We start from the raw sequence: 27,683 nt of genomic DNA, 5'->3' as shown, positions 1-27,683 counted from the left end.
GTTAATCACAGAGAAGACCATTTCATGAGTTAAATTAAGTAAATGTAATGATTAAAAAATAGAAGAAAGCAGATTGAACAATTGTTGCTTCTATTATTCATTCCTGGCAAGTGGGCTGCCCCTGGCTGGGCCACATTGCGCCTTGCTAGTTTTGCTTAAGATTGGCAGTGAGCTGGTTTCTTGATCAGCTACAGTCCATTCGCTCTGGGTTGAAGAGGTTTTTCCAGGATTTTGACCCAGCGACAATGTATTTTCCAGGTCAAAATAGCAAGTGGCTCAGAGAAAAACGCAAAGGTGGTGGTACTTCCACCTCTATTCTGCCCCCCAGACTGTGACCAAACTGGATTATTGTGAGGTGCAGCTTAACAGGCAAAAAATTCCACGCTCCTAAAAGTGATCTCAAAGTAGTGAATGGATAATCAGTACAATTTGTCAGAAGTCTTCCACTCAGGCAAGGTAACAAACATCCTGTCAGAAACCATTTAACATTCTATTCCTGGCCCCTCCTGAGTTAACTGCCAGCTTCCTGAGGTACAGCAGTTTCAACTGTTTTACTGCTGCACCGAAACTAGCTGAACCTCGAATGCAAGAACAAAGAAATAGGAGTAGGCCATCTGACCCCTTGAGCCTGCTCTGCCACTCAAAGATCAGCCATGATCTTATTGTAGAGTCAGCTCCACCTACCAGCTTGCTCAGCATAACCTGCAATTCCTTTACGTTCACAAACCTATCCTTGCCTGAAAAACAATGAGGTAGCTTCAATTGCTTCACTGGTCAGGAAATTGCACAAATTCACAACTGTTTGGGTGAAGAAGTTCTTCCTCAACTCAGGCCTAAATCTGCTCCCCCTTATTTTAAGCCTATGCTCCCTAATTCTATTCCCACCTGCCAATGGAAACAATTTCCCTGCTTCGATCTTATCTATTTCTTTCAAAATTTTCTATGTTTCTATAAGATTCCCCTTCATTCTTCTAAATTCCAATGAGTACAGTCTAGGTTTACTCACTCAATCTCTTCTCATAAGCCAACTCTCATCTCTGGAATCAACCTCGCAAATTTCTTCTGCAATCCCCCCAGCCCCTCCAAAGCCAGTACATCCTTTCTCAATTAAGGAGACCAAAACTGTACACAGTACTTGGGTATGGCTTCACCAGTACCCTACACAGCTGCAGTGTAACCTCCCTGTTTCTAAACTCCATCCCTCGAGTAATGAAGGACAATATTCCATTTGCCTTAGTTATGACCTGCTGCAACTGCACACAATTTGCAACAAGACATGCTGTTAAGAGAAGGGTAAAAAGTTTGATTTTTCTTTTGCTTTATTCTGGAAGCCTGATGCCAGCTTTCAAAGTTTACCATGCCTTTCTCCTCTCCTCCAGCCCACTCCCAATCTTAATACCACCACCACCTGGATTAGGATGGCTGGCAGGCGAGTTTAAAATAAACTGGGATGACATGAGCAATATGTGCATTTCTCCATTTGCCCAATATAAACTGATGTTACACACACTGGCTGAGTGTTCAGAGCATTCAACAGAAGTATATTAATGAAGAGCTAATCATGATCTGTCTGCAGAGTGTATGACCACAGAGGCAGAACAAAAACTCATTCTAAAGAAGTAGCAGCACACTAAGGGGAAGGGTGAGGTAACCATGACTGACAAGAGAAGTCAGGGATAGCATACATAGCATAGACGCAAAAGAGAAAAAAAAAGTGACAATTAATGGGAACCCAGAGGATCAGAAAGTTTCAAAAACAGAGGATAACATTTTTAAAAGACAATAACGGGAGAAGACAGCTAAATGAGAGAGTAAGATAGCTAAAAATTAAAGACTGCAGGAGTTTTTTTTAAAATGTTGTCTAAAGAGGAAAGACAGGCAAGTGCAGACATTACACCACTGGAAAGTGAGGCTAGAGAGTCAGGGGTAGCGGCAAGAGTAAGAGCCTCCTCTGTCACCAAACAGAAGGTACAGGGAAGCTGGATAAATCATCTGGACTGGAGGGACGGTACCCTAGAGATCTGATGGAGATAGTTGAGATTGTAAAGGCATTACTGGTGATCTTTCAGGAATGATCATCGTCAGGGAGGGGGTCAGAAGACAGGTAAGCAGTTAACGTAACAACCCCTGTTTAAGATCTGTGGAAGGCAAAAGAAGATGAGAAGCAGAAACTTGTTAGCCTAACCTTTGGTCAGTACATTTTAAAGAGTCCGTTCTTACGGATGACACGCCATACAATTCCAAGTATTTTACTAATACAGCAGAGTCCACACAGCTTTATCAAGAGATGCTCATGGCTGACAAATCTATTCAATTTATTTTGAGGTGCAAACGAGCTAATTAGACAAAGAGAACCCATGGATGTAATTTCTGTCTTTTAATGCCTTTGACAAGGTGGCACATGGGACTGCTAAATAAGATAACAACCCATAGTGTTCATGAGAAGGTAATGGCATTGATAAGGGATTGGCTGACAGGCAGAAGGCAGAGAAAAAGGATAAATAGTCTCTTTCAGGATTGTAACCAGTGAAAAGGAGATCTGCAGGTATCAGTGTCGGGTCCACGACTATTCACATTACACATTAACAATCTGAATGAAGGAACTGAGGGCATTGTCATGTGCAAACTTGGCAACAAAGACAGGTGAGGAACAAGCAGTGTTGAGGTAGTGGAGAGGCTGCAGAAGGACTTGGACAGGTTAGGTGGCTGTGCAAAGAAGTGGCTGATGAAACAATGTGAGAATGTGAGGGGTTATACATTGCAAAGAAGAGGCATTTACAATTTCCAAATGGAGAAAGGCTTCAGAAATCTGAAACAGACTTGGGAATCCTAATTCAGGATTCCCTTAGCTTAACATGCAATGTTGGCACTCACTTCAAGAGGGTAAAAATACAACAGCAGAAATGTACTGCTCAAGTTATACAAAGCTCTGGTCAGGCTGCATCTGGAATATTGCGAGCAGTTTTGGGCCCAGGATCAAACAAAAGATGAGCTGCCGTTGGAGGAGGTCCAAAGGAGGATAACAAGGAAGATCCTGGGGATAAAGGCCTTGTCACCTGAGGAGCAGAAAACTCTGTCTGTACTTGGAGTTTAGAAACACGAGGGGAATGATCACTGAAACTTATAGAATACTGATAGGCCTGCACAGAGTGGAAGTGGGGAAGTTTCCACTAATCACACGAGGACCCAGGGGCACAGCCTCAAGGTGAAGGGATGACTTTCAGGTTGTGACTAAAGTAATCAGATCCTCCAAATGGAAAGAGATTCCAACTTTATCTGTAGGGCATCTAGGATGGTGCAAGTCATTACCAGCTCTCTAGCTTGCTACTCTTTATAAGCACTGCGCTGGTCAATGTAGTTTTTGGCTACATTGTTCATGTTTGGCTTCCTCAGACTTTATTCAACTCTTACACGAATGTGCATTTCTTCCCTCAACCCCTTCAGGATAATTCCTTTGTACAATATGTTGTTTTATTCATCTCCATATGCCCAATATGCTTTGGCAGCAGTTATACCCTTGGCACTCTCTGGCCATTCTGTTATCACTTTTTTGACAGTTGGACTTTTACAACTTGGTGGCTAGCTTGCCTGATTTGAGCCAGCCACTCAACTGTTACATTCAGTTTCTCAACTGGGTTGATGACTTCCAGAACATAACCAGCTTCTACTTCACATTGAATCTGGCAAGCAGATTAATGACAACGAGGTCAAGTATTCTATTCAATCTTCATGACTCCACCATTACCAATGGCAGATTCAGTCTCACACGTATGTATATTTGAACTTTACCGGCTTCGTCAGTAGCAGTGCCATTGCTCCATGCTATCCTTGGTGATAGGCCTTCAAGGCCCCTGCCCAGAGTATATTCTGCACCCTTTCCACCCACAGATGTTTTCGCTAGCTGGTTTGCAACTTGGAATACTGATCCATCAACTGAGGGGGATGGCTGGTACCTGGCAATCAGGTTTCCTTGCCCCGATGCCTGGAGACCTTGAGGTTTGAAGTCGATGTAGGGGACTCCCAGAGTAACTTCTTCCCAACTGTAAATCATTGTACTGCCACCTTTGCTGGAATGGTCACATTTTTTGGAAATGACCCAACCAAAGTCTGTGAAAATAACTTGGAGAGATACATCTAATAGGATAACTATTCTCCCATGCTGCGTGAATAATCTGAATTCTACACAGCTCCCTGTTCCTCCTTCAATAATATCTATTTCATGAAGGGATTTGAACAAAGACAAAGAACAAAGAAAATTACAGCATAGGAACAGGCCCTTCGGCCCTCCAAGCCTGCGCCAATCGAGATAGTCTGTCTAAGCCTATCATCTATTTTCTAAGGGTCTGTATCCCTTTGCTCCCTGCCCAGATACAGCTTAAAAGTCACTAACATGTCTGCGTCTACTGCGTCTACCACCTCCACTGGCAACATGTTCCAGGCACCCACCACCCTCTGTGTAAAGAACTTTGCTCCTCTCACTCTGAAATCATGACCCCTGGCAATTGAGTTCCCCACTCTGGGGGAAATTTTCTTGTTATCCACCTTGTCTGTACCCCTCATGATTTTGTAGACCTCAATCAGGTCCCCCCTCAATCTCCATCTTTCTAATGAAAATCATCCTAATCTACTCAACCTTTCTTCATAGTTAGCACCCTCCATACCAGGCAACATCCTGACAAACCTCCTCTGCACCCTCTCCAAAGCATCCACATCCTTTTAGTAACGTGGCGACCAGAACTGTACATAGTATTCCAAATGTGGCCGAACCAAAGTCCTATACTGCTGTAACATGACCTGCCACCTCTTGTACTCAATACCCCGTTCGATGAAGGAAAGCATGCCGTATGCCTTCTTGACCACCTTATTGACCTGCGTTGGCACCTTCAGTGAACAATGGACCTGAACACCCAGATCTCTCTATACATTAATTTTCTACAGGACTTTTCCATTTACTGTATAGTTCGCTCTTGAATTATGTCTTCAAAAATGCATCACCTCACATTTGCCTGGTTAATAAGTTTGTAGATGGCACCAAAATTGGTGGTATAGTGGACAGCAAAGGTTACCTCAGTACAATGGGACCTTGATCAGCTGGGCCAATGGGTGGCAGATCGAGTTTAATTTACATAAGTGTGAGGTACTGCATTTTGGTAGGACAAGTCAGCACAGGGCTTACACACTCAACGGCAAGTTCCTGGGAATGATGCCGAACAAGGAGACCTTGGCGTGCAGGTTCATAGTTCCTTGAGAGTCATGAGTAGACCGGATAGTGAACATGGCATTTGTTACACCTGCCTTTATTGGTCAGTTCATTAAGTACATGGTTTTTTTGGACATTGGTTAGACCACTTTTGGATTGCTGCATTCAGTTCCAGTCTCCACACTATAGGAAGGATGTTGTGAAAGTTGAAAGGGTTCTGAAACGATTTGCAAGGATGTTGCCAGGATTAGAGACTGAGTGCTATAGGGAAGAGACTGAATAGGCTGGGGCTGTTTGCCCTGGAGTGTCAGAGCCTGAGGGGTGACCTGATAGAAGTTGATAAAATCATGAGGGACATGGACAGGGTGAATGGACAAGGTATTTTCCTCAAGGCAGGCAAGTCCAAAGCTACAAGACACAGTTTCTATTTAAATCTTTCCCTTCTCACCTTAAACTTAAGGGGCAACGTCTTCATACAGAAGGTGGTGCATGTATGGAATGAGCTGTCAGATGGTGGAGGCTGGTACAATTACACCATTTAAAAGGCATCTGGATTGGTATATGAATAGGAAGGGTTTAAAAAGGATATGGGCAAATGTGGGTAAACTGGGACTTGATCAATTTGGGATATCTGGTTGGCATGGACTAGTTAGATCGAAGGGCCTACTTCTATGTTGTACATCTCTATGACTATGATAGTTACCTTTAACTTCCCATTAACTAAAAATATACAGTAGAGATGAATTTTAGTTTTTAGGCATTAAACAGATATTTATACAAAGATGGATTAACTGAAAAGACTTTTACACTACTTGTTTACCACAATTCTATAAGTAGCTTCAGTTTTAAATCCAAATTGAGATGTAATGATCCTAATTTCTGCAGTCTGAAGCTTGTTTTTTTGCAAATTCATAGCCAGCAATAACACACATCCTCCAAGATCTTGCAGCACAATGTTTTAACCATAGTATGACATTGGACACACCTGCCAAACTAAAAGACCACCATTTCAACATTTTTATTTTCCAAAATAAAGTTTTTATTAAAGCACAGAATTAAATATTTAGAGAAGAACAGATCATTGATAGGACTAATCCTGAAGAAATATCAAGCATCATTTTAATACATTCTGAATTTCTAAAGTCTATTACCATATTTTTAAACTATGTTTCATATCCTCTCAATGTAACAACTATTCTGAAATTGGAGCAAAACAAATATACAATTCCTAAATTTAAAGATCTATTGGTGTATTACAAGAGTACACCATTGAGGAAACCTCAGTATTTCAATTCTCCCTAATTTTAACCTAGTTGGACATTTCATAAGATATACGCTGCTGTATAAAACATACTAGTTATAGACAAGCATATTATATTTAAACCAAGATTAATTTGTGTTGAGGATGATGTAGTGAAGTATTCTAAATACAAAGTATTTACACATTTTCATATTACTATTATTACATCACTATACAGTTTTTGTAGTAAAGAAATCTGGAATATGCTCTTTCATTGAAAACAATCACCGTGTGTGTGAAACAAAACATATTTGTTGCCATGGTAAAATGGTTATTTCCCCTCTGTTGTATTCAAATCATCCAAAAACCAGTCAGTATTACCTGTGGCCCAAAAGTATCAGGTTACAGGAAACATTATAGTGCTTTTGTATCAGTGATAATGGGAACCGCAGATGCTGGAGAATCCAAGATAACAAAGTGTGGAGCTGGGTGAACACAGCAAGCCAAGCAGCATCTCAGGAGCACAAAAGCTGACGTTTCAGGCCTAGACCCTTCATCAGAGAGGGTGCTGCTTGGCCTGCTGTGTTCATCCAGCTCCACACTTTGTTATCTTATAGTGCTTTTCTACTTGTCATGGCCTCAAGCTAACAAGGCAGGAACAATATCACAAATTGTATCCAGATTCTAAGAGATTCATTTCACAGCTGAATGTAGGGAAGCTCTAAAATAAAATCAGACCACTCTAGACATACTGCTCATGACACTCTGCATTCTATCTGCAGATATTTGAGAAAACTGAACGCAACTTCTTCAATTCACGTTCAAGAGCTGTTGGTATTGCTTTGGCCCAGCCTTAATTGAACCAAGTTCTATTAAACATCAGTTTTACGTGTCAGAAAGCAGTTCCAAAAACTTACGATCACTTAATAGCAAGGGGAAGATTGCTCATTTAAATGTCAGAATGGTACATAATTTACAGGGGAAACTTGCAGTTAATGATGCTCCTATGAACTTGCCACCTCATTCATCCAAAAGAAAATCAGATTCGCAAAAGGTAAATAAAAGGACAATCCCAGAACTGGTCCACTTCTCCTGGAGTTGCATTCAAACTGCAACTTGCATTTTTAAGGACAAACAGGGCTTGCAGCAGACATTAGTGGAGACAATGTGGAGACCAGAGGTAAGAGAACAGTGGAAGAAAGTGTGGTAGGAGGAGCAAAGGGGGGGGGTGGTGGCTGGAAAATTCAGACCAACAGGAATAGTGATCCTGTTAATAATATTGGACCTAAAAGATAAAATGAACCCTGTCAAAGTCTATATTCATATCTATATTCTAAAACTTGTCAGCTGCTTGAAATCCTATCAAAATAACACAATCATCCTCATCTCAGTTCAGCAAGCTCTTGCAACTTCCATCACTCCACCCACTTTATGGACTAACTTTGTAATGTACAGAATTTGCACAAACATTTAATATTTGAGATACATGACCAGTAAAATGGGTCACTACAATTCTGGTTACATCAGATGATCAATCAACATTTAAATCAAGAGAACACTTTACAGCTGAAAAAAAAATCACTAATTTTTACTATTTTGTCTTTTATATCTCATTTCCATATCACTAATTTTGAAATAAACCCGAAATGAATTCTTACATTGATTTAAACCTTAGAACACATGATTAATTGATTTAATTAAAATACGATTATGTAATTGGTGACAATACTTTAACTTTAGGTTTTGGCCAACATTTAGAAAGCCATCACGTCTAGCTAAGATAATAAGGTATAGAGCTGGATGAACAGAGTAGGCCAATCATCAGAGGAGTAGGAAAGCTGATGTTTCAGGTCAGCCTACCTGCTCCTCTGATGCTGCTTGTCCTACTGTGTTCATCCAGCTCTACACCTTGTTATCTCTTATCCCCCCCGTCATATCTAGCTCTTGTTGCAACTGGATATTGCTCCACCCCAGATGTTTACAAAGTTTTTTTGAAAAACATGTTGATAAAGAGGAATGATCTATCCTGTGTTGATCCCAATGATCTTTGAACTCCATGTCAAGACAATGAATGGCCTCACCCATGGGATGGACAATGAGGAGAAGCTTCACCATTCCTCAGTTAAGGTATTTCTGCTATAATATGTGGTTCATTAATGCAAACTTTCTATCACGTGATTGTCTATGGCACATTAGTTGCGCTGTTGTGTAACCTTTGTGTTACAGAAGAACTACCTGTATACATTTTAGGCACAGCAGTTGGGTTAAACTGAGTTTTGCAAATATTCCCGATTTTGATCAGGTGTAGAATTACACTAATGCTTTGTTCAAACTTTGAAAAACTCTGATCAAAGCCTCAAAAAGTCCAGAACGGAAAGAAAAAAAAGTTAGACTCTTCAACAGAATTGGAATAGAATGTGAATGTGTGAAAGTATTCATTTACCTTTTATGAGCCAGTCACAGAGACTATCGAATTTCTCTTGAAGCCTCAGTGTACCCTCTCAACTCAAAGACATGTCCAGTTTGATTACAAGTGTGAAAATATTATTGTTTATATTGATTGGAAACAGCTATGAATTTACTTATCCTTGCAGCACTTTATTTGTAAAAACCTGTCAAATGGAGATTGGACCATTTATTCATAGACACTCCAGTCAGTTTGTTAACCATTTCTCAATCCCCACGTATTTTCTCCAATTTCATGTACTGTAATTGTATTTACTAACCTATGTGGGATCTTAGAATTCCGGAAATCCAAATACATAGTGATTCTTTTAGCCATGCTACCACAATTAATATCCTCAAAAAGCTTCATTGCATGTCAAACATGATTTAATTTCATAAAGGTAATATTTACTCATACTTGATTTTACCAATATTTTGTAAGTTTCCACTTATCACATCCTTCGCAATGATTTAACATTTTCCCTGCTATTGATGCTAAGATAGCAGGTCAATACTTTTCCATTCTTCTTCATTCCTACTTAAATGTTGGGTTATGTTTACCACATGCTAGTGTATGACAACCTTTCCTGAATTCACAAAACGCCTCACCCAAAATAAGTTCAAAGACCACAGCACTGAATCAGATCCAAGTGCTCCTCAGGATTGAGTTTCTAGCTACCACAATTCTAATTAATGTAGAGCTATTATGTTAGTGCAAACAAATATAGATCTAAAGTTCTTTGTTCATCCTAAGTGAAACTATCTATTCAATAAGCTTTAAACTTTCTCTTTCAGTATTTGCTCAAGCAGTAGCTCTTGAACCACAGTCAAAAGTTCATGGGTTCATTATCATTCTAGACATTTATAGAATGGATTTTATGTAACCATTCAATCCACCATCCATGCTGGGACTCTGCAAAAGCAAAACTCAACTTGTCACAGTCATGTAATTCTCTCTCCAACTGCTTATTCAATTCTGCTTTGAAAATGCCAATCGTTGCTGCTTCTGCAACAATCTCAATTTATGCATTGCCAATTATAACTATTTAACTCAGTTGTGTTGCATAATCATCTTAAATGTACATGTTTTGTTTGCAATGAGTGCCAATCTCTCCAGCTAACCTTTTTAGCCCCTTCATGATTTTGAACACATCTATCCAAATTCATTCACAGTACAACCTCCCAGTTTCTCCAATCCACCCAATTAACTTGAATACTGCATTCTGGGAACAATCCTACTGAATCTTTTTTGCACCCCCTGTAAATGCTTCATATCCAGAGCTGACAGATTTTTGTAGAGTTGGACATTTAAAGTTTGCCAACAGGAACAGATTTAGGATATCCAAAATAGTTTCCCAACAACAGTCACTTTTACCCTTGAGATAAATATGCCAGCAAGCCCGCACTCCTGCCAGGTCAATTCCATTGGTGGAAGGCATCTCATTCTTCTTCACAATTTATTTGGTCAGCTAGGACACAGTTCATGGCCTTTCAAACCCATGATTATGATCACATGAAATTTTCAAAAATTGCATTTAGGGAGGTTTTACCATGTTGGTCCCATACTCACTATATAACACGCACTGTGCAAAGAATAAATGAACCATTAGTACAATAGCAAGTCTCAGCAATGACAATGAGCTCAAAATAGATCTGTTTACACAAGCTGAAGTCCAGTGCCAGCTTTAAATTTTTTGTGGTTATAAAACTTATTTCAGCCACACTTTCAATGAATGTATCTTTATCTCTACAAGATTGAGGGAAGTGATTCAAGGTAAAAATTTTTATTACTTACATCAAAATTTAAGGGTATAACAGCAGCAGTTTCTTTTAAAGTAGCTTTCTAAATGGGTGCTTCTCTTCACTGGCATTAAGAATTTTGTTATTATTATACGGCTTGTTCGGCATTTGCAGAGGGCATATTGAACGAGTCACTAGCAAGTTTCTTGTGACAAAACCCTTTTAGCAAATAGCAGGTTTTGACCTACCAATGCAAAAGCTGTCCTTGTTAAGTTCAGAGTGATCCAATGTCCCTGTCCAGCCAACTTCCATCAGAAAGGCTTCAGTACAAGCTTCTTTAAGCACAGAGGAACAAAGCAATAACAAATTAAGCTTACAAAATGAGGTTATCACTTATCTTCAGAAATCTGTGTCCACTAAATATACAGCTGAGTGTCTTGCATGCAGCAGAGAACATTGACAGGCACACAGGGATTGAGGGGACAATAAGCAGGAGAATCAGGACTCAATATTCTTTAATACAAGAATAGGTCTTCAAACCAGTCTGGTCACATCAGCATTTGCCTACCTCGCTGATCACATCTGATCTGCTTCTGGGTCAGACAAATCCAAATTGATGTCATCCCCTCAATGCAACACTAAGTAGTGCCCAGAGTGGCCATTCATACAAGGATAGGTCTGTTCAATTGGGAAATTTTCTAACTTGGGCCTCTCTCCTCATTGTTCAAAATCCAGTTCACTACTCTGGTAAAGGCCAAACCAGAATTTTATGAAGTTCCATGTTAGGCTTTTCAAAAGAAAACTTCTTTTTATAAAGCCCAAGAGCTGGAATACGACAACCATAATTTCAATCTACCTTGCCACTTTCAACAGTAATCTCATGTATTGCTGCTCCTTCATTCACTTTAGAATGATGTCCTTTACTTTGTATTTCCTCCTATTTTTCCTACCAAAATTCATGACTTAACACCTTTCTCCATTGCATTTAGTTTGCCATGAGTCTACTTTTCTGTTAGATTTGGACTCTAATACTATCCTACTTATTAAATAGTGCTTTTAAGTTTAGTGTCAGGCACAAAGTTGGAAATTGTGCCCCACATGACCAAGTCTCAGTCAATGCTCAAGTAGTGGACCTGGTAGGTGCCAGGAACCCCAATTCTCCATTTCTGAAAAAAGGTCCCAAACTTTCGTCAAATTTCACGTTCCTCTGATGCTGCCTGGCATGCTGCGTTACTCCAGTTCCACACTTATCTGACTCCAGTATCTGCAGTTCTTGCCATCTCTGGGAGAGATAGCCTAGTGTCCTGACCAATACTTCTGCCTCAACCATCAAGAGCAGAACAATGCTGTGACTACCTATGTTGCAACAATTACTGTCTTTTTAAAAGACAAATCCTCATTTGGGTGTTCTTTTGGTGATCCCGAGATCACAAAACACCTATGAAAACAAATACTTTATTACTGTTCCTCCGTTATTTTGTTTTCATGACTGAGTTACACAACTATAAGTTTCAAACAACAAGCCACCCAAGTAATTTTCAAACCGCTTAATTCCAATTATACGTTCAATACAAATTTAATGTAAACATTCTAAAATATAAACAATCAAGTAGCAAAATCCAGTTCCAAGATAGCCTTGATGGGTAAAATGTTGAACTAAAGTTTGTACGGTTTGCAGTCCCTAAAGCTCAAGTGACCATTTTTTCTTAAATTAGGGATAGTGCAACTTTAATCTTAAAAATCTGCTCAGCTCATATACACATCAAAAAAGTGACAATTTTCAATGCTAAACAGCCTGAACTTATCCTTGCATTTGAGACCCTAGGTTGTGATGGGAGGAGTAGAAAATAAGTAATAGGAACAGTAGGGGGCCATTCAACTCCCAACACTGCTGCTTCATTCAATAGGATCACAGTTGATCCAGCATTCCTCAACCTACTTTCCTGCACTTTCCCCATAGACATTGAACAGTAGGAGAAATCAAGAATCTACTTCAGCCTTAAATATAGACACTGCAACCCCATCCCTTCTCCAGCTTTATGTGGCAAGGATTCCCAAAGACACTTACCCTCAAAAGAAACCCCTCCAACTCATCTTAAATTTGCACCCCTTCATTCTGAAGTTGTGTTCTCTGGTCATAGAATCTTTCCCTTCGTGAGAGAGTCTTTCAGCATTTACCCCGTCAAGCCCCTTAAGAATCTTATGTTTCAATGAGATCACCTCCAATTCTTCTAAACTCCAGTGAGCAAAGTCCCAACCTGTTCAGCCTTTTCTCAAGACAATCTTTCCATACCAGGGATCATCCTCATGAGCCTTTGCTGAACTGGCTCCAATGAAATGGTATTTTTCCTCAAATAAAAAAGGGACTAAAACTGCTCACAAGACTCCAAATGTGGTCTAACCGGCAACTTGTACAGTTGTAGAAAGACTTCCCTACTCTCTCATTCCAACTCCTTAGAAATTAAAAAGGTCACTATTCCATTTGTGGTCCTGATTATGTTCAGTACCTGCATACCAACTTTATTTCACAAGTATCCCCAAATCCTTTGGCGTCACAGCTTTCTCTTCTATTAATGCTGATCAGTTGTTCTCCCTTCCAAAATTAACTTCACATTTTCCCGCACCATACTTTATTTGACAACATTTTGTCCAATTAGTTAACCTATCAAAATATCTCTGTACATTGTTTGAAGGAATACAAAGCAAATAATTTCATTAGCAAGTTTGACCAATGTCAAATTCAAATTCAGCGCTCTGAGGGAAAAATTTGCCAAAGGCTAAGCTCTTGACAAGCATTTCATGAGCAACGTAAACATGCTTTCTGCTGAAATTTTGAAGATGATAACTACATTACCATAAAGTAGAAATAATTTCAACGCCTGCAAGACACTAATTTGAAAAAGGCAATGCTTTTACAGCATAAAAATGCACACCACTTTGAATTTTGAAGTTTGTCCCACATCAAGATAACGTTCATTTACTCCAAAGTAAAATTGAAAGATAATCAATATAGAAATGCTGAAAATTGAAACTAACTGCTATTCTTGATGCAATTCAACTATCACCGAAATCTTAATACACAAGTGACTCATCTAGAAATGTAAAATAGCAGAGTGTCTACTTAGGATGTTGGCAGTTCAAGGTTTTCCTAACAGTTTTTTTTGTATTGGAGGTGCAAGTAAAATATTGAGAAATTCTGAACAAATGTAAATCAGGGGGAAAAAAAACAGGTTGTGTAGGGAGTGCTGCCTGGTTTATTGTTAACCAGCTCCCTGGCTCTGGCACTGGGCTTAAGTAGTGGAATGTGGTGTGGTGGAAAACACAGGAGGCAGATGCTTCAGGAGGAAAAGAAAAGTCTGACTGTTTGTTTAAAAAAAAAAGCAAATTGAACATGTTTACAAAAAGAAAAACCAAGAAATGCAGATCAAGGGCAACTACGAGGGCAGGGGAGGGAGGGAGGGAGATTACTTGCTAACCCGAAGTTCTACCTTGTTCCACTTCTCAAGGGATGCCCTACACAGTTTTCCCCCATACCCAATCTTCCCCTATGACTAACCAATTTGGGTTAGAGGGTCTCAATAACCTTAGGCTCACCCCTGGTGTGAAGTATGGTTTCAACTTGCTCTTGTCATAGCTCGGGCTCCGAAGAGGTCCACAAGTGCCAGTAACCATCAGTTTGGTGGTGTTTCCTGATGCAGTTAGGCACAGTGGACCTGATGGGTGAGTACCTTAGTTTGCTTTCCTTTCTTGGTGGTGCTTGTGAGTGGGTTATCATCTTGGATGGTGGTGGATGTTGTTGGCGTTGCTCTGTTTGGTGCCTTATGGCTCTGGATGCTTTCTGTCACCTCCAGACTTCAAATGGAGGTTCATGGTTAGTTGATGGCATTCAGTGGTTATAAGTGTTGTTCTTGGTGTGGAGGGTTTCTTTCGATCGGCAAGTCTGACCGATCTCCTTTCTATTCCTTGTGGCTTTGGCTCAGGGACACCTTCGCATGGACTCTCAAACTCCTCTCACAAACTGCTCACACCGGGCACGCACTTAACCCAACTCAGAGCACACACCTAGTTGGAATCAGAGCTGTTTTCTGGTATCACAGCGCAACTGCTGTGATCGGGGCCCCAGTTATACCCAACTTCAGGCCCCCTTACCTCCCACCAAATCTGGTTTCAGTTGCTGATCTATCGTTCCTCCTCTCGGGGCTGAATGAGCTTCCTGAATGCTGGAAGTGGTGTGAATGGCTTTTCAATTAAAGGTGAGTGATTTCAATAGCTTGGAGTGTCCAGTATTTCCCTTAGATAGGTACTCATTAAGTTTTTAATATTAGTGTGAATATTCTTGCATCTAAAAGGTGAAACAGGTTTACATAGAGCACAATGGTGTGGAATGTTCGGTATTTCTGTGCCTGAGCACTGGTTGGAAATTACATGTCTTTTTACCTCTGCAGGCTCCAGAAGGTCTGAAATTGTTCATTTCCTGTGGTCCAGCTTCCATTATTTTAAGCTAGGGCATGATTAGGGGTCTGCCCTTAGTTTTGTAGGCTCACCCCTGTTCCAGACATCTGCTCCTGGACTTGAATATTACCCAGTCTGACTCAACCAGCCTTTTCCTGGTTCAGCAGAGGCCCATCGTTTCTTGAATCCAAAAGTTCAGTGAATTGTAGTCCAATGTACTTTCCACAAACTTGCATCTTCAGGAGGGTTTTCACCCAGGGTATGTCCATAAACTGATGGGAATTTTTACACTACATTACAGTTTTCGGATCCAAACTTCCCATCTCCAGAGAGATGGGCAAATCATGGTGTTAAATCACTTACATTTGGTCATTTCCTGTATTTATAAAAACACTAAAATGAAATTCTTACACAATAAAACATTGTAATGTCAAGGCATTAAGTAACATCTAGTTACATACATAAACGAGTACAATTGGAACAATTTACATAGAGAACAGTTACTGGAGTATCTATAAAATGAGACTTGTAGAGACACCAGAAGACCTCAAGGTCAAAAAAATTGCTGGTATCAAAAAAATCAAGGAATCATTGAGACAACATGCATTTTATCTACATAATGCATACAGCCCTAGAACAGCAGATGACTATTAGAAGGGACAGGAACAAAAGGAGTTGAATCATTATCACAGCATTGCTACTCTTAATTGATTCCTGGCCCATTCACTAGGGTATTATGTACTATATTATTCAAAAGACAACTGTAGTATAATGCCTTAACACATTTTTATTGTGTTCACGGAGACAGGTAAATTGTAAACTTTTCATCCAAGAAGTTTCACTAACTTATGGTGGAGAAGAAAACCTGAATATTTTGTTTCGTTGTTTAATCTGTGGCATACTGAGTTCTGCAATTGGCTAAACATATTACCACCCAATCTTCAAATTACTAAATTCATTCACAAATACTTTTTCCCTAAAAGACTCCCATGTTTTCAACTAATTATATATGTTTTGTAGAAGTTCACATGTATTTCCTCGTATTAAGCAAACCCGATGAGCATTTCAAAATGAGATGATTCTCTCCAGAAAATTTTCAGTCTCTCAATTCCTCCAACAGCTTCCAGCCCCAAGCTTTTAAAGAAAATTAGGAGGGTAAAGGAAAGTGTAAGCTGATAAGTTACTGATCAAGACAGTATTGAGTCTTAAGGTTTTGGCTGCAAAACAACTTTGACCACATCAATATAAAAAATCATTAAAAAAAGAGAATCTCAAATTTAAATTCCTTGTAGTTTGTATCCTGAATACAAGACAGAAACGGTCATTGTAACCCACACTAATCTTGGACAATAATACTGGATAAAAATCACCTTGACATAGATTAGTTACTTGCACACACAAAGGAAGATCAAGACAGCTCATCACAAAAGTGTTGTGGTGGAGAGGTAAGCAGGTTTTCTAACCTTACAATTTAAGAGTTTTATCCAAGAAATTTAGAAAGTGGAGAATACAGTTATTTCACACGGTGACAAAGCTAGCAACAGAAAATGCTTACCTCCCAAGGCTGGTAATAAAGAGCGGTCTTTTTTATCATCACATTTGTTGCATTCACTGAAGTACAGCAATAAGACGACATCCAGTAGGACCCAGACCAAAGATGTGGCCAAGACTACCTTGCACCACGCCAATCTCCTCATGAGTACTTTATTTTGTGAACCACACTGGCAAGCAGGAAGTGTGCAGCTTTATTTCTTTGGTGAAACAGATCACAGTGCAAAAAAGGGACGCAATGCCAGAAATCCAGTTTGTCGAATGAGTGAATTAAACATTGCTGAAACTGAAAAAAAAACACAAAAACTCAGTGTCATATATTACTAATACAATAGGACACTTCTGTATACTTCTAGTCTATTTTCAGACAGTTCTGAAGAATTATGGATTCATTGGGAGCCCAGTAACTTCAAAAACATTCTAAGTAGTAGAGCAAAGTTTGAAAACAGGTCAAGAAGATGTCTCTTAGTTTCTCTAAATTCTGGGTCCAAGAATCAAAACTAACTGCTCCGATATAGATGTGCTAAATAAAAGCCAAAACAGGAGATATTTAGAATACCTATACTGTTCAATGCAACATGCTGTCCAACTTTCAGGCACCATAAAATGCTTCACTAAAAGCAACAAAAACAGAAATTGCTCGAAAAACTCACGAGGTCTGATAGCATCCAAAAAAATGTCACTGGACCCCAAAATTTTAAACTGATTTCTCTCCACAGAAGCTGCAAAATCTGCTGAGTTTTTCCAGCAATTTGTTTTTCTTTGATTTCCAGCATCCACTTTCTTTTGTTTTTATGATTAAAAGCAAACTGGACAAGTTATTTTAAAAAAAGTCAAGTAACTTTTTTTCAAAAAAAAGCAATCCCTACAATTTAGCTGAATAAATGCTAAGTTGGTTGCCATTCACGTGGAGCTGAGCTTCAGACATTATATTCACTTGATCGGCAAGAACATCTCTCAGTAATACACCTCAAGTAAACAAAGGTATCATTTCATTGCAGATAATTCAGAAAAGGTTCACTAAGATGATCCCCATTTTGGAGGAACTGTCTATAAGCAAACGCTAAACATTCTGTTCGCACGAGTTTAAGTGAATGAGAAGTGATGTTATTGAAACTTGTAGGATTCTTAACGGACTCGACAAGGTAAATGCTGAAAGGATATTACCCCTCAAAAGGAGCGTCTAGGACCAGACAGCATTGTTTCAGGATAAAATGGCACCAACTTAAGACTTAGATGATGAGGAATTTCTTCTGAGGTTGACTATCTTTGGAACTCCTTCCAAAGAGCTGTGGGGGCACAGTCCTTACTTATGTTTAAGACTGAGATAGATACATTCTTGATCAGTAGGGAATCAAGTGTTACAGGGAAAATGGGCTGAGGATTACAGGATCATCCATGACCCTACTGAAGGGCAGAACAGGCTGAAGGGGCTGAACAACCTACTCCTATTCGTTACGATCTTAATATTGTCATTGTCTGCCTGTACTCAGTTCAACCTGCTGCAACCCTTAGTGTGGTGTTACCACTGTACTCTAAATTCAAAACTCTCTTAGCAGGCTTCCAAGCTTCATTCTGCATCAAGCTAAGCTCATCTAAAACTCTGCCACCCACATCCTAGCAGATCCAAATTCCATTCACTTCACTGTGCACTCAAAGGTTTACGTTGGCTCCTAAACCAGTCATAGCTTGCTTTTACAATAGTCATCCTTGTGATCAAACTGTAATCTCTGATCCTCTCCCTTACAACCAGCTGACAAGTTAGCTTTACTCTCACTGGCCTCATCGCCTAACCACCTGCCCTACTGTTGACAACCATATCCTCAACTGTGGGTCAAGACAAATCATCTTTACTGCATTCTTTTTTTCCTCTTGTAACATGTTCCTCTAAAATCTATTTCAGTAAGCATTTTGATGCAAGTCCATCAAGAATGAAACATCAACTTTGATTCAACCCCAAATACTTGAGATACTGGCTAACGTGCTGTGTTTCAACATTTCCTGTTTTGAGTTCCAATACCAAAATCTGCCAGGGGTTTCTTTATAGGAGGGGTGGGAGTTATGTAAAACATATGTCAGATCGACAGCCCACCATCTTCCCACTCAAGGTAATATGGTGGAGAAAAGGGTCACAAATGGTCAATGAAAGGGGAAGTGCTGTTTGCAAATGTGGAGCATTTGCCTCCATCCCCCAAGATAGTTCTCATCGAACCTTCTTCACGGTCTGACTCTTAAAAACCCACTTCCCCATCCACCCTTCATAAGAAGTGCTCAAACGCTGCCCAATTCCTTGACTGACTTGGGTCTAGGGACCAACAGGACTTCTTGGGACTGGCTGTAGTCGCAACATTAAGCATTAGTGTCAGCTGGGCACAAACTTTGCTTCTCAGGGTGGGAGGTATGAGCATGCAAGCATTCCACACCACTTAAATTTGACTCCACATCTTCAACTTGTCCCAATACTTCACATATGGCTAAATGTCAGCCTCTGACTGCTTGTTAACATACCAATGAAGTTCCTTGGGTTTTCTTTTGTATTTGCTAAGCGTGCCATGTAAACACCGGTTATGCTCGTTGTAACTAAATATTAGGACCACCTATTGACAGGGACCCATTACAGTTCATTGACTTAATGAACACAGCCAATCCTAGCACTTTGTGACTTATATAAAGGGGAAATATCAACGAGCATGCACAGACAATCTTTACTTTGGTTCCACTGAACCACACAAGCCCTGCAAATATTTTGAACAAATTGATTACAAAGACTAATTGACTAAATCTCTTACCATTCAAATCAGAAAACACAGTGAGAATGTATGGAAGAAATGGCAGTTGGAGTTAGCTACTGGATTCAGGGCCTCCCAACAAACCCTGCACCCCCCCGCCAACCTCAGGGGAACGGAACAACTTGATCAACATTTTCCTACTCCAACCCCATGTGTAAATGGAAAAGTGATAGTGCAGTTATCTGTGTTGTTGTTCTTCTTCCATTCCTGGCATCACTTCACGGCCAAGATGCCTGATGTCAGGTCCATCTAACAATCATGATTACAGATGATATTTTCTGATCTTTTCACTTTCTGGTCTGTTTCTCATTTGTCTCCAGGAAAATTTGAAGCAGGTGAATGTTAAGGAGCAGTCTATTTAGTCCAGATTTTGGTCTGCTCTGTTATGCAGCCACAACAAAACACGTCACACTCACACTACTATAAAAAAAAAGGGAGAATTCATACAGCACTGGAACTCCTTCCCAAACAGGCTCATAATCCACATCCAAAGTGTGGAAGCATCACAACAGGAAAAAACTGATTTCGTTTCTGGTAGAAATTTCAACAGTGAAAGAAATCCTGCTCTAGGTGTTTAACAGTATTAGGTAAGGGTTGTGCAGAGCATGTGAACTGCACATCAGGTGCAGTCCCGTGCTTTGTTAGCTCTGAATATATTCTGGGATTCAGTGAAATGGAGGTGCAAATACTGGTGTGGCAGCAATTGGATTCATCATTTGCAGTTTAGCAGTTTTACCTACAAGCAATGCTGTACTCATCACCATGCTGGAGACAGCATTTGAACCAAACAACATTATTTTTGAAGGTCATTTCTGTTAAGATGCTTAACTACAGTAGCAATATCTGTATTGTTACTTTATAAGAACCTTCCCTAGCATGGAATGTTACAAGATTTCTCCTGAACAGTCTGCACATTCTCCGAGTGGCAGCATAGTGGTGACAGTTTTGTGGAACAAAGCATTGGCCACAGATAGGAAAGGACCTCAACATGAGTTTTCCTTTTAAAAAAGGTCACTTGCATGCCACAACAATAACCATGTCTCCCCAGAAACTGCTGAGACTCCAAAGCAGAAAGCTGTGTGAATTTTTGATGTTGTCAACGCACTCAGCTTTTTGTCCTTAATTGGACAGTGGACTTTTTAGGTAGTCAATTAAGACAACACCATTGCTAAAATTACTGAGCACATCCTGCTGCCAACAAGTGTGACCTTAGGACCTGTTTTTGCCCTGACATCTGGGACTTAAATCAACTTGTACAGAATCAACCGAGCAGAAAACTCAAGGGTTCATACAGAATGGTCAGGTGAAACAGGGATTGATAAGGAGGGTGAGGGGAGTAACAAATTAAAAATATTATATATGAATGCACAAAGCATAAGAAATAAAGGTGGATGAGCTTGAGGCTCAGTTGGAAATTGGCAGATACGATGTTGTGGGGATAACTGAGACGTGGCTTCAAGTGGACAGGGCCTGGGAAATGAATAGTCAAGGCTATACGTGTTAGCGAAAGGAGAGACTGACAGGCAGAGGGGGTGGGGTGGCCCTGTTGGTGAGGAACGATATTCAGTCCCTTGCAAGGGGGGGGACATAGAGTCAGGAGATGTACAGTCAGTATGGATAGAGCTGAGAAATTCTAAGGGTAGAAAGACCATAACGGGAGTTATCTACAGGCCCCCAAACAGTCATCTGGATGTAGGGTGTAAGTTGCGACAGGCCAATTTCAACTCCTGATTCAAAGGTATAACTACAGTGGTTGTGGGAGATTTCAACATGTGGGTTGACTGGCAAAATCAGGATGGTACTGGACCCCAAGAAAGGGAGAGTTTGTGGAGTGCCTCCAAGATGGATTATTGGAACAGCTGGTACTGGAGCTTACCAGGGAGAAGGCAATTCTGGATCTGGTGTTGTACAATGAACTGGATTTGATCAGGGACCTCAAAGTAAAGGAGCCATTTGGTAGTGACCATAACATAAGTTTTAATCTGCAGTTTGAGAGGGAGAAGGGAGAATCGGAAGTGTCAGTATTGCAGTTGAACAAAGGGAACTATGGAGCCACGAGGGAAGATCTGGCCAAAGTTCAATGGTTCAATACCCTATCAGGGATGGCAGCAAAACAACAATGGCAGGTATTTCTGGATATAATGCAGAAGGTGCAGGATCAGTTCATTCCAAAGAGGAAGAAAGATCCTAAGGGGAGGCAGGGGCGGCCATGGCTGACGAGGGAAGTTAAGGACTGTATAAAGATGACAAAGAAGTATAACATAGCAAAGATGAGCGGGAAGCCGGAGGACTGGGAAAGTTTTAAAGAGCAACAGCGGTTAACTAAAAAGGCAATACATGGAGAAAAAATGAGGTACAAAGGCACACTGGCCAAAAATATAAAGGAGGATAGTAAAAGCTTTTTTAGGTATGTGAAGAGAAAAAAAATGGTTAAGACTAAAATTGGGCCCTTGAAGACAGAAACAGGTGAATTTATTATGGGGAACAAGGAAATGGCAGAAGAGTTGAATAGGTACTTTGGATCTGTCTTCACTAGGGAAGACACAAGCAATCTCCCAGATGCAGTAGTGGCTGAAGGACCTAGGGTAATGGATGAACTGAAGGGAATTTATATTAGGCAGGAAATGGTGTTGGATAGATCGCTAGGTCTGAAGGCTGATAAGTCCCCAGGACCTGATGGTCTGCATCCCAGGGTACTTAAGGAGATGGCTCTACAAATCGTGGACGCATTGGTAATTATTTTCCAATGTTCTATAGATTCAGGATCAGTTCCTGCGGATTGGAGGGTGGCTAATGTTGTCCACTTTTCAAGAAAGGAGGGAGAGAGAAAACAGGAAATTATAGACTGGTTTGCCTGGCATCAGTGGTGGGAAAGATGCCGGAGTCAATTACAAAAGATGAAATTACGAATCATTTGGATAGCAGTAACAGGATAGGTCAGAGTCAGCATGGATTTACGAAGGGGAAATCGTGCTTGACTAATCTTTTGGAATTTTTTGAGGATGTAACTATGAAGATGGACAAGGGAGAGCCAGTGGATGTAGTACCTGGACTTTCAGAAAGCCTTTGACAAAGCCCCAAATAGGAGATTAGTGAGCAAAATTAGGGCACATGGTATGGGGGGCAAAATACTGGCTTGGATTGAAAATTTGCTGGCTGACAGGAAGCAAAAAGACTAGTGATAAACTGGTCCCTTTTGGAATGGCAGGCAGTGACCAGTGGCGTTCCACAAGGTTCGGTGCTGGGACCGCAGCTATTTACAATATACATTAATGATATAGACGAAGGCATTAGAAGTAATATTAGCAAATTTGCTGATGACACAAAGCTGGGTGGCAGGGTGAAATGTGAGGAAGATGTTATGAGAATTCAGGGTGACTTGGACAGGCTAGGTGAGTGGACGGATGCATGGCAGATGCAGTTTAATGTGGATAAATGTGCAGTTATACACTTTGGTGGCAAGAACAGGAAGGCAGATTACTATCTAAATGGAGTCAAGTTAGGTAAAGGGGAAGTTCAACGAGATCTGGGTGTTCTTGTACATCAGTCAATGAAAACAAGCATACGGGTACAGCAGGCAGTGAAGAAAGCTAATAGCATGCTGGCCTTCATAACAAGAGGAATTGAGTATAGGAGCAAAGAGATACTTCTGCAGCTGTACAGGACCCTGATGAGACCGCACCTGGAGTATTGTGTGCAGTTTTGGTCTCCCAATTTGAGGAAGGGCATTATGGCTACTGAGGGAGTGCAGCGGAGGTTCACGAGGTCAATTCCCAGAATGGCAGGACTATCATATGTTGAAAGATTGGAGTGACCGGGCTTGTATACACGAGTTTAGGAGGATGAGAGGGGATCTGATTGAGATGTATAAGATTATTCAGGGATTGGACAATCTGGAGGCAGGAAGTATGTTTCCATTGATGGGGGAGTCCAGAACCAGAGGACACAGTTTAAAAATAAGAGGTAGGCCATTTAGAACAGAGTTGAGGAGAAACTTCTTCACCCAGAGAGTGGTGGATATATGGAATGCTCTGCCCCAGAAGGCAGTGGAGGCCAAGTCTCTGGATAGTTTAATGAGAGAGATAGATAGAGCTCTTAAAGATAGTGGAATCAAGGGTTATGGGGATAAGGCAGGAACAGGATACTGATTGTGGATGATCAGCCATGATCATAATAAATGGTGGTGCTGGGTCGAAGGGCCGAATGGTCTACTCCTGCTATTGTCTATTGTACGACTTGGCCCAAATAACAATAACAAAAACATGTTGCTGTCATTATGTTGGACATGATTTTAACTTAATTAAAAAGGAAGACAATTTTAAAAATTGCAAATTCTTTACCATCAACATTAAATGAAAAGTGACATGTTGGCAAAGCTTTTCATCTTGCACTCATCAAGACAAATTGCAAGAATTCCAAAGGTATGAATTCCAGGGCCATGCCAGTTACGAAGGCTGAATCATTGATCAATGTAATCATAAAGCTTATTACTGTGATTACTTGTTATAGTGAGACTACAAACATTCTCCCAAACAGCCCCAGCTTAGAAACTGAAAATATGTTAGCTATGACTCCATGATTATTCAACAAGTACTCAATCCCACAGCTGCAACAAGGAACTTAAGTAACTAGGCAAGTTTGTAACATGGTTTAAATTACACTTGTTGGAGAAAGCATGCATTCATACACAGGGAATTAATCACTGCAAAGCAAAGGGATACGTGTTCAAGCCTTATGTTTCTTTTCAACTCTTCAGAGGTTTGATGAACCCATGCTTCCCTGATGCCTTCATTCTGGCAATCCCTCTGCCAGAGCAGACTCGTCAATCAGCACCCTTTCGTCCATAGTATAAATTGAGATTGTTTGAAGTTTGGCATCTTGCACTTTTTCTTGATGTATGCAAGAAGTGCGTCCACAGTATGACATTTTTTAAAGCAATATTCAAGTTTAATACTAAGTGACTGGTAAGAAAGGAATGAGGCGGCAAAGTCCGGGGAGTTACAGAATGAGCCGTGGGTGGTTGTGTTTACATCACGGATATTCTAAACCTGAAATTTTCAAAGTTGTAAATTTAAAAGTATTTCATTTTCATCTAGTATCAGTGTAGCGCACAATATTTCAACTTGAATTGCATAAAAGCTTGTACTTTAGTGTTAAGTACCTCCAGACGACGCTAGAGAAACTCAGCAGCTCTGGCCAGCATCTGTGGCATGAGAATCAGCGAGTGCTTTGAATCTGGTGTGACTTCTCCAGAACTGCTCTGAAGTTCCGAGGATCTGAAGAATTCACACCAGACTGGAAACGTTGATCGTTTCTCTGCCCACAGCTGATGATTTGCTCCACTGTTAGCAGTGCTTATTGCAGCCTGCCAGCGTCTGCAGTACTTTGCCTTTCAAGTGTTCGGAATCCTCGCTAGTGGTAGCGATCAAAATCAATAAACAGGGAAAAGCAGTAACCTGTTTCTGCTAAGTCAATTGTTTCAGCAATGGCATTTTCGTGATATATAAATGCCCTTCCAAGTGCTCTACATCCATCATATAAAACCTCCATTCATACTTTCAAGTTGCAAAACCTAATTATAAAGCTTTGAATACGTATTTAATACTGTACTCGACATTTTTTTCTTGTTAGATACTTAATTTACAATGTTGACTTGAAATGCATCCTGTTCTTTGTACACATTAATTACTGAAAGCAACACAAAGTATAATTCTGCTGCAGGAAACAGCGCTGACACTGCGTCTGTAATCAAAGGTTGCGGACTGAGGCGCTTTCGCCAATCCCGCTGAGAGACAAACGTGCCTGGTGGTTATCAGCTAGTGTATTAAGCTGTTAAATTAATAAATACGAAGTCCCGCGGTTTAGTTCTCCTTGGAATGTGTGTATTACACAAACGGGATTCTCGAACTGGAAGATTTCTAACAAGCCGAGTTCCAGAAAGTCTGCGTAATATAACCCGACGATATTAGTTTAAATTTACAACACATCATTAATAATGATCAGAAGTTACTAATTAATTCTTCGCATCGCTTAAAAGCGTACGAAATAAATTGGTGCATTATTTTCAGTCTCGACTTCGGAAAAATGATAGACAGAAACCATCTGGATTGGTAATGTTTCCAATTTAAGATCATTTCGATTCAACGCAGAATTTGGCAGTCTACTTCGTAGTCTTAAATGACTTGCCTCTCGAACAGCTTTCGGTCTCCAATGGTCACTCCTTCGCGGAGCCTATCTTCTTTCTCACACAAGTGCACGTTCAGTGCCGTATTGAAAGTGCATATTGTCTCCTGGGAAAAATATTTTAAAAGATATACATCGCGCGAAAAAAAATGAACGGACAGACTTACGCTGTAACGCAGTAAAGATAGAGGGGGCAGCACCTGGTGCAATTAACTTGTTGCATTCTTGCAGAGCCCAATCAATTGTCACAAACACTTACGAACGCGGCGTTTGTTGAAGAAAATGCTGCGAAGATTTGTTAAAGTGCAGTACTAATTTGAGGAGTCAAGAGATGATGCAATGGCTTCGCCATTACTTGGCAGTGTTTGATATTTAGGTTGACCTGCCAAGGCAGCGCTTTTGGACATAAGCAGCTACGAACTCCCAAAGCCACCGATCAATTCAGGTGCTCCTCATCCCGAGGCCGTCCACTCCACTGCGCAAGCTCGAATTGTCAGGGCTCGGCTCCCAAGCAGTCGTCAATCACAATGACTTGAAAGACATCCCGCCTCCCACAAAATCTCATTGGCTGTTTTGCATAACTTTGCCCAATCGAATTCGGAGGGCCACCATTTTCCTCCTTTGTTTGGTCAAAGAGACCGCCAATCAATTCTGCTCTGCAGTCTTTGGGCCTGCGCGCTGTGCCCCATTACGCCGAACAAGGGGGCGGGGCTCAAAGCTGCAGTTCGAGGAGAGCGTTCTACCGCAGGGGGGAGCAGCGAAAGGAGCTGTCCTGCGTTTTGGTACTGAATCCAGCTTGTTATATTGTTACTAACATAGCAAAATGTGAGCCATCTAAGTGGCTAAAGTTAATGGCAGGTGACCAAATGTTTAGTGGAAAATATAGAAGGAAGAATTTAACAAGGACGTTTAATACTATGGCAAGCAACTGGAGGGTCATGTCATTCCTATAGACATAGTGAAGGCACTCCGTTAAGCAGTCAACCAGTCTGCATCAGATCTCGCCAATACAAAGGATGCTGCATTGTGAGCAGTGGATATAATAGACTAGATTCCAAGAAATGCAAGTAAAGTGTGAGATAACAAGGTGTAGAGCTGGATGAACACAGCAAGCCAGGCAGCATCAGAGGAGCAGGAAAGCTGATGTTTCGGGTTGAGACCCTTCTTCAGAAATGCTCCTCTGATGCTGTTTGGCCTGTTGTGTTTGTCCAGCTCTACACCTTGTTATCTTAGATTCTCCAGCATCGGCAATTCCTACTACCTCTGTAACAAGTAACATGTGCTTCACTTGGAAGGTGTAGTTTGGGGGTTTGGACAGTGGGATAGGAGGATGTGAATGGGCATCTGTTACAGCTTCTGTGATTTTATTGGAAGGTGCATAGGGGATGAGAAAGTGCTAGAAGTGATGGAGCGATGAAGTGTCAGGGTTTTGTGGTTCACTAATGTCCATTAGGGAAGGAAACTGTCATCCTTACCTGGTCTGGCCTAAATGTGACTCCAGACCCACAGCAATGTGGTTGACTCTCAACTGCCCTCTGGTAAATTAGGGATGGGCAATAAATGCTGCCTAGCCAACTCTGCCATCATCCTGCTAATGAATGAAGAAATGGTCCCTGAGGAATGCTGACAGTGGAGTGGAAGCAAAGATGTGTATGATTGTGGTATCCTTCTGGTGCTGGTGGACATAGCAAAGGATGATTTGATTTGATTTATTGCCACATATACCTAAGATCTGCCTGTACTGCTTGCAAGTAGTACAGGCAGATCTTAGTAGCAGGGACATACAGATTATAAGATGTTAAAAAGAACTTGGACAGAGTGAGACATACAGGTTCCACCGCACAGGACATACACAAGAATAGTTGCAATAATGGTGAAGACACAGGGAGAGTGAAATGGAATTCTTGCAGCAAGAACAGTGTGAAAAAATCTAGTTGAGATAACTGTGGAAGTCAATGAGTGTGTAGTGGATAGTGGTGCACATCCTATTCCCAGAAATGGAAACACAGAAGTCAAGGAATAGAAAGGGAGAGTCAAAGATTGGCCCAGTAAATGTAAGAGAAGAATGGAAATTGGAAGCAAA

At 40.7% G+C, this 27,683-nt stretch overlaps 1 protein-coding gene across 7 annotated transcripts in view; it reads right to left on the bottom strand.

Annotated features, from left to right (window-relative positions):
- galnt13 (UDP-N-acetyl-alpha-D-galactosamine:polypeptide N-acetylgalactosaminyltransferase 13) overlaps nucleotides 1-26,070 on the bottom strand; it is a 406,679-nt gene extending 380,609 nt beyond the window's left edge. For all 7 annotated transcript variants that reach the window (XM_048533834.2, XM_048533835.2, XM_048533836.2 and 4 more), the window contains exons 1-2: nucleotides 25,768-26,070; nucleotides 16,633-16,914 (exon numbers count right to left, since the gene is read on the bottom strand). In XM_048533834.2, coding sequence (XP_048389791.2) covers nucleotides 16,633-16,774 — 142 coding nt within the window. In that variant the 5' untranslated portion in view covers nucleotides 16,775-16,914; nucleotides 25,768-26,070. The remainder of the gene's footprint in view (nucleotides 1-16,632; nucleotides 16,915-25,767) is intronic.
- Between the last annotated feature and the right edge of the window lie 1,613 nt (nucleotides 26,071-27,683).

This window comes from Stegostoma tigrinum, chromosome 7 (genome assembly GCF_030684315.1).
Source record: "Stegostoma tigrinum isolate sSteTig4 chromosome 7, sSteTig4.hap1, whole genome shotgun sequence".
NCBI lineage: Eukaryota > Metazoa > Chordata > Chondrichthyes > Orectolobiformes > Stegostomatidae > Stegostoma > Stegostoma tigrinum.
Note: the sequence above shows the minus strand (reverse complement) of the source record. Positions and strands in the feature narration are given on the sequence as shown.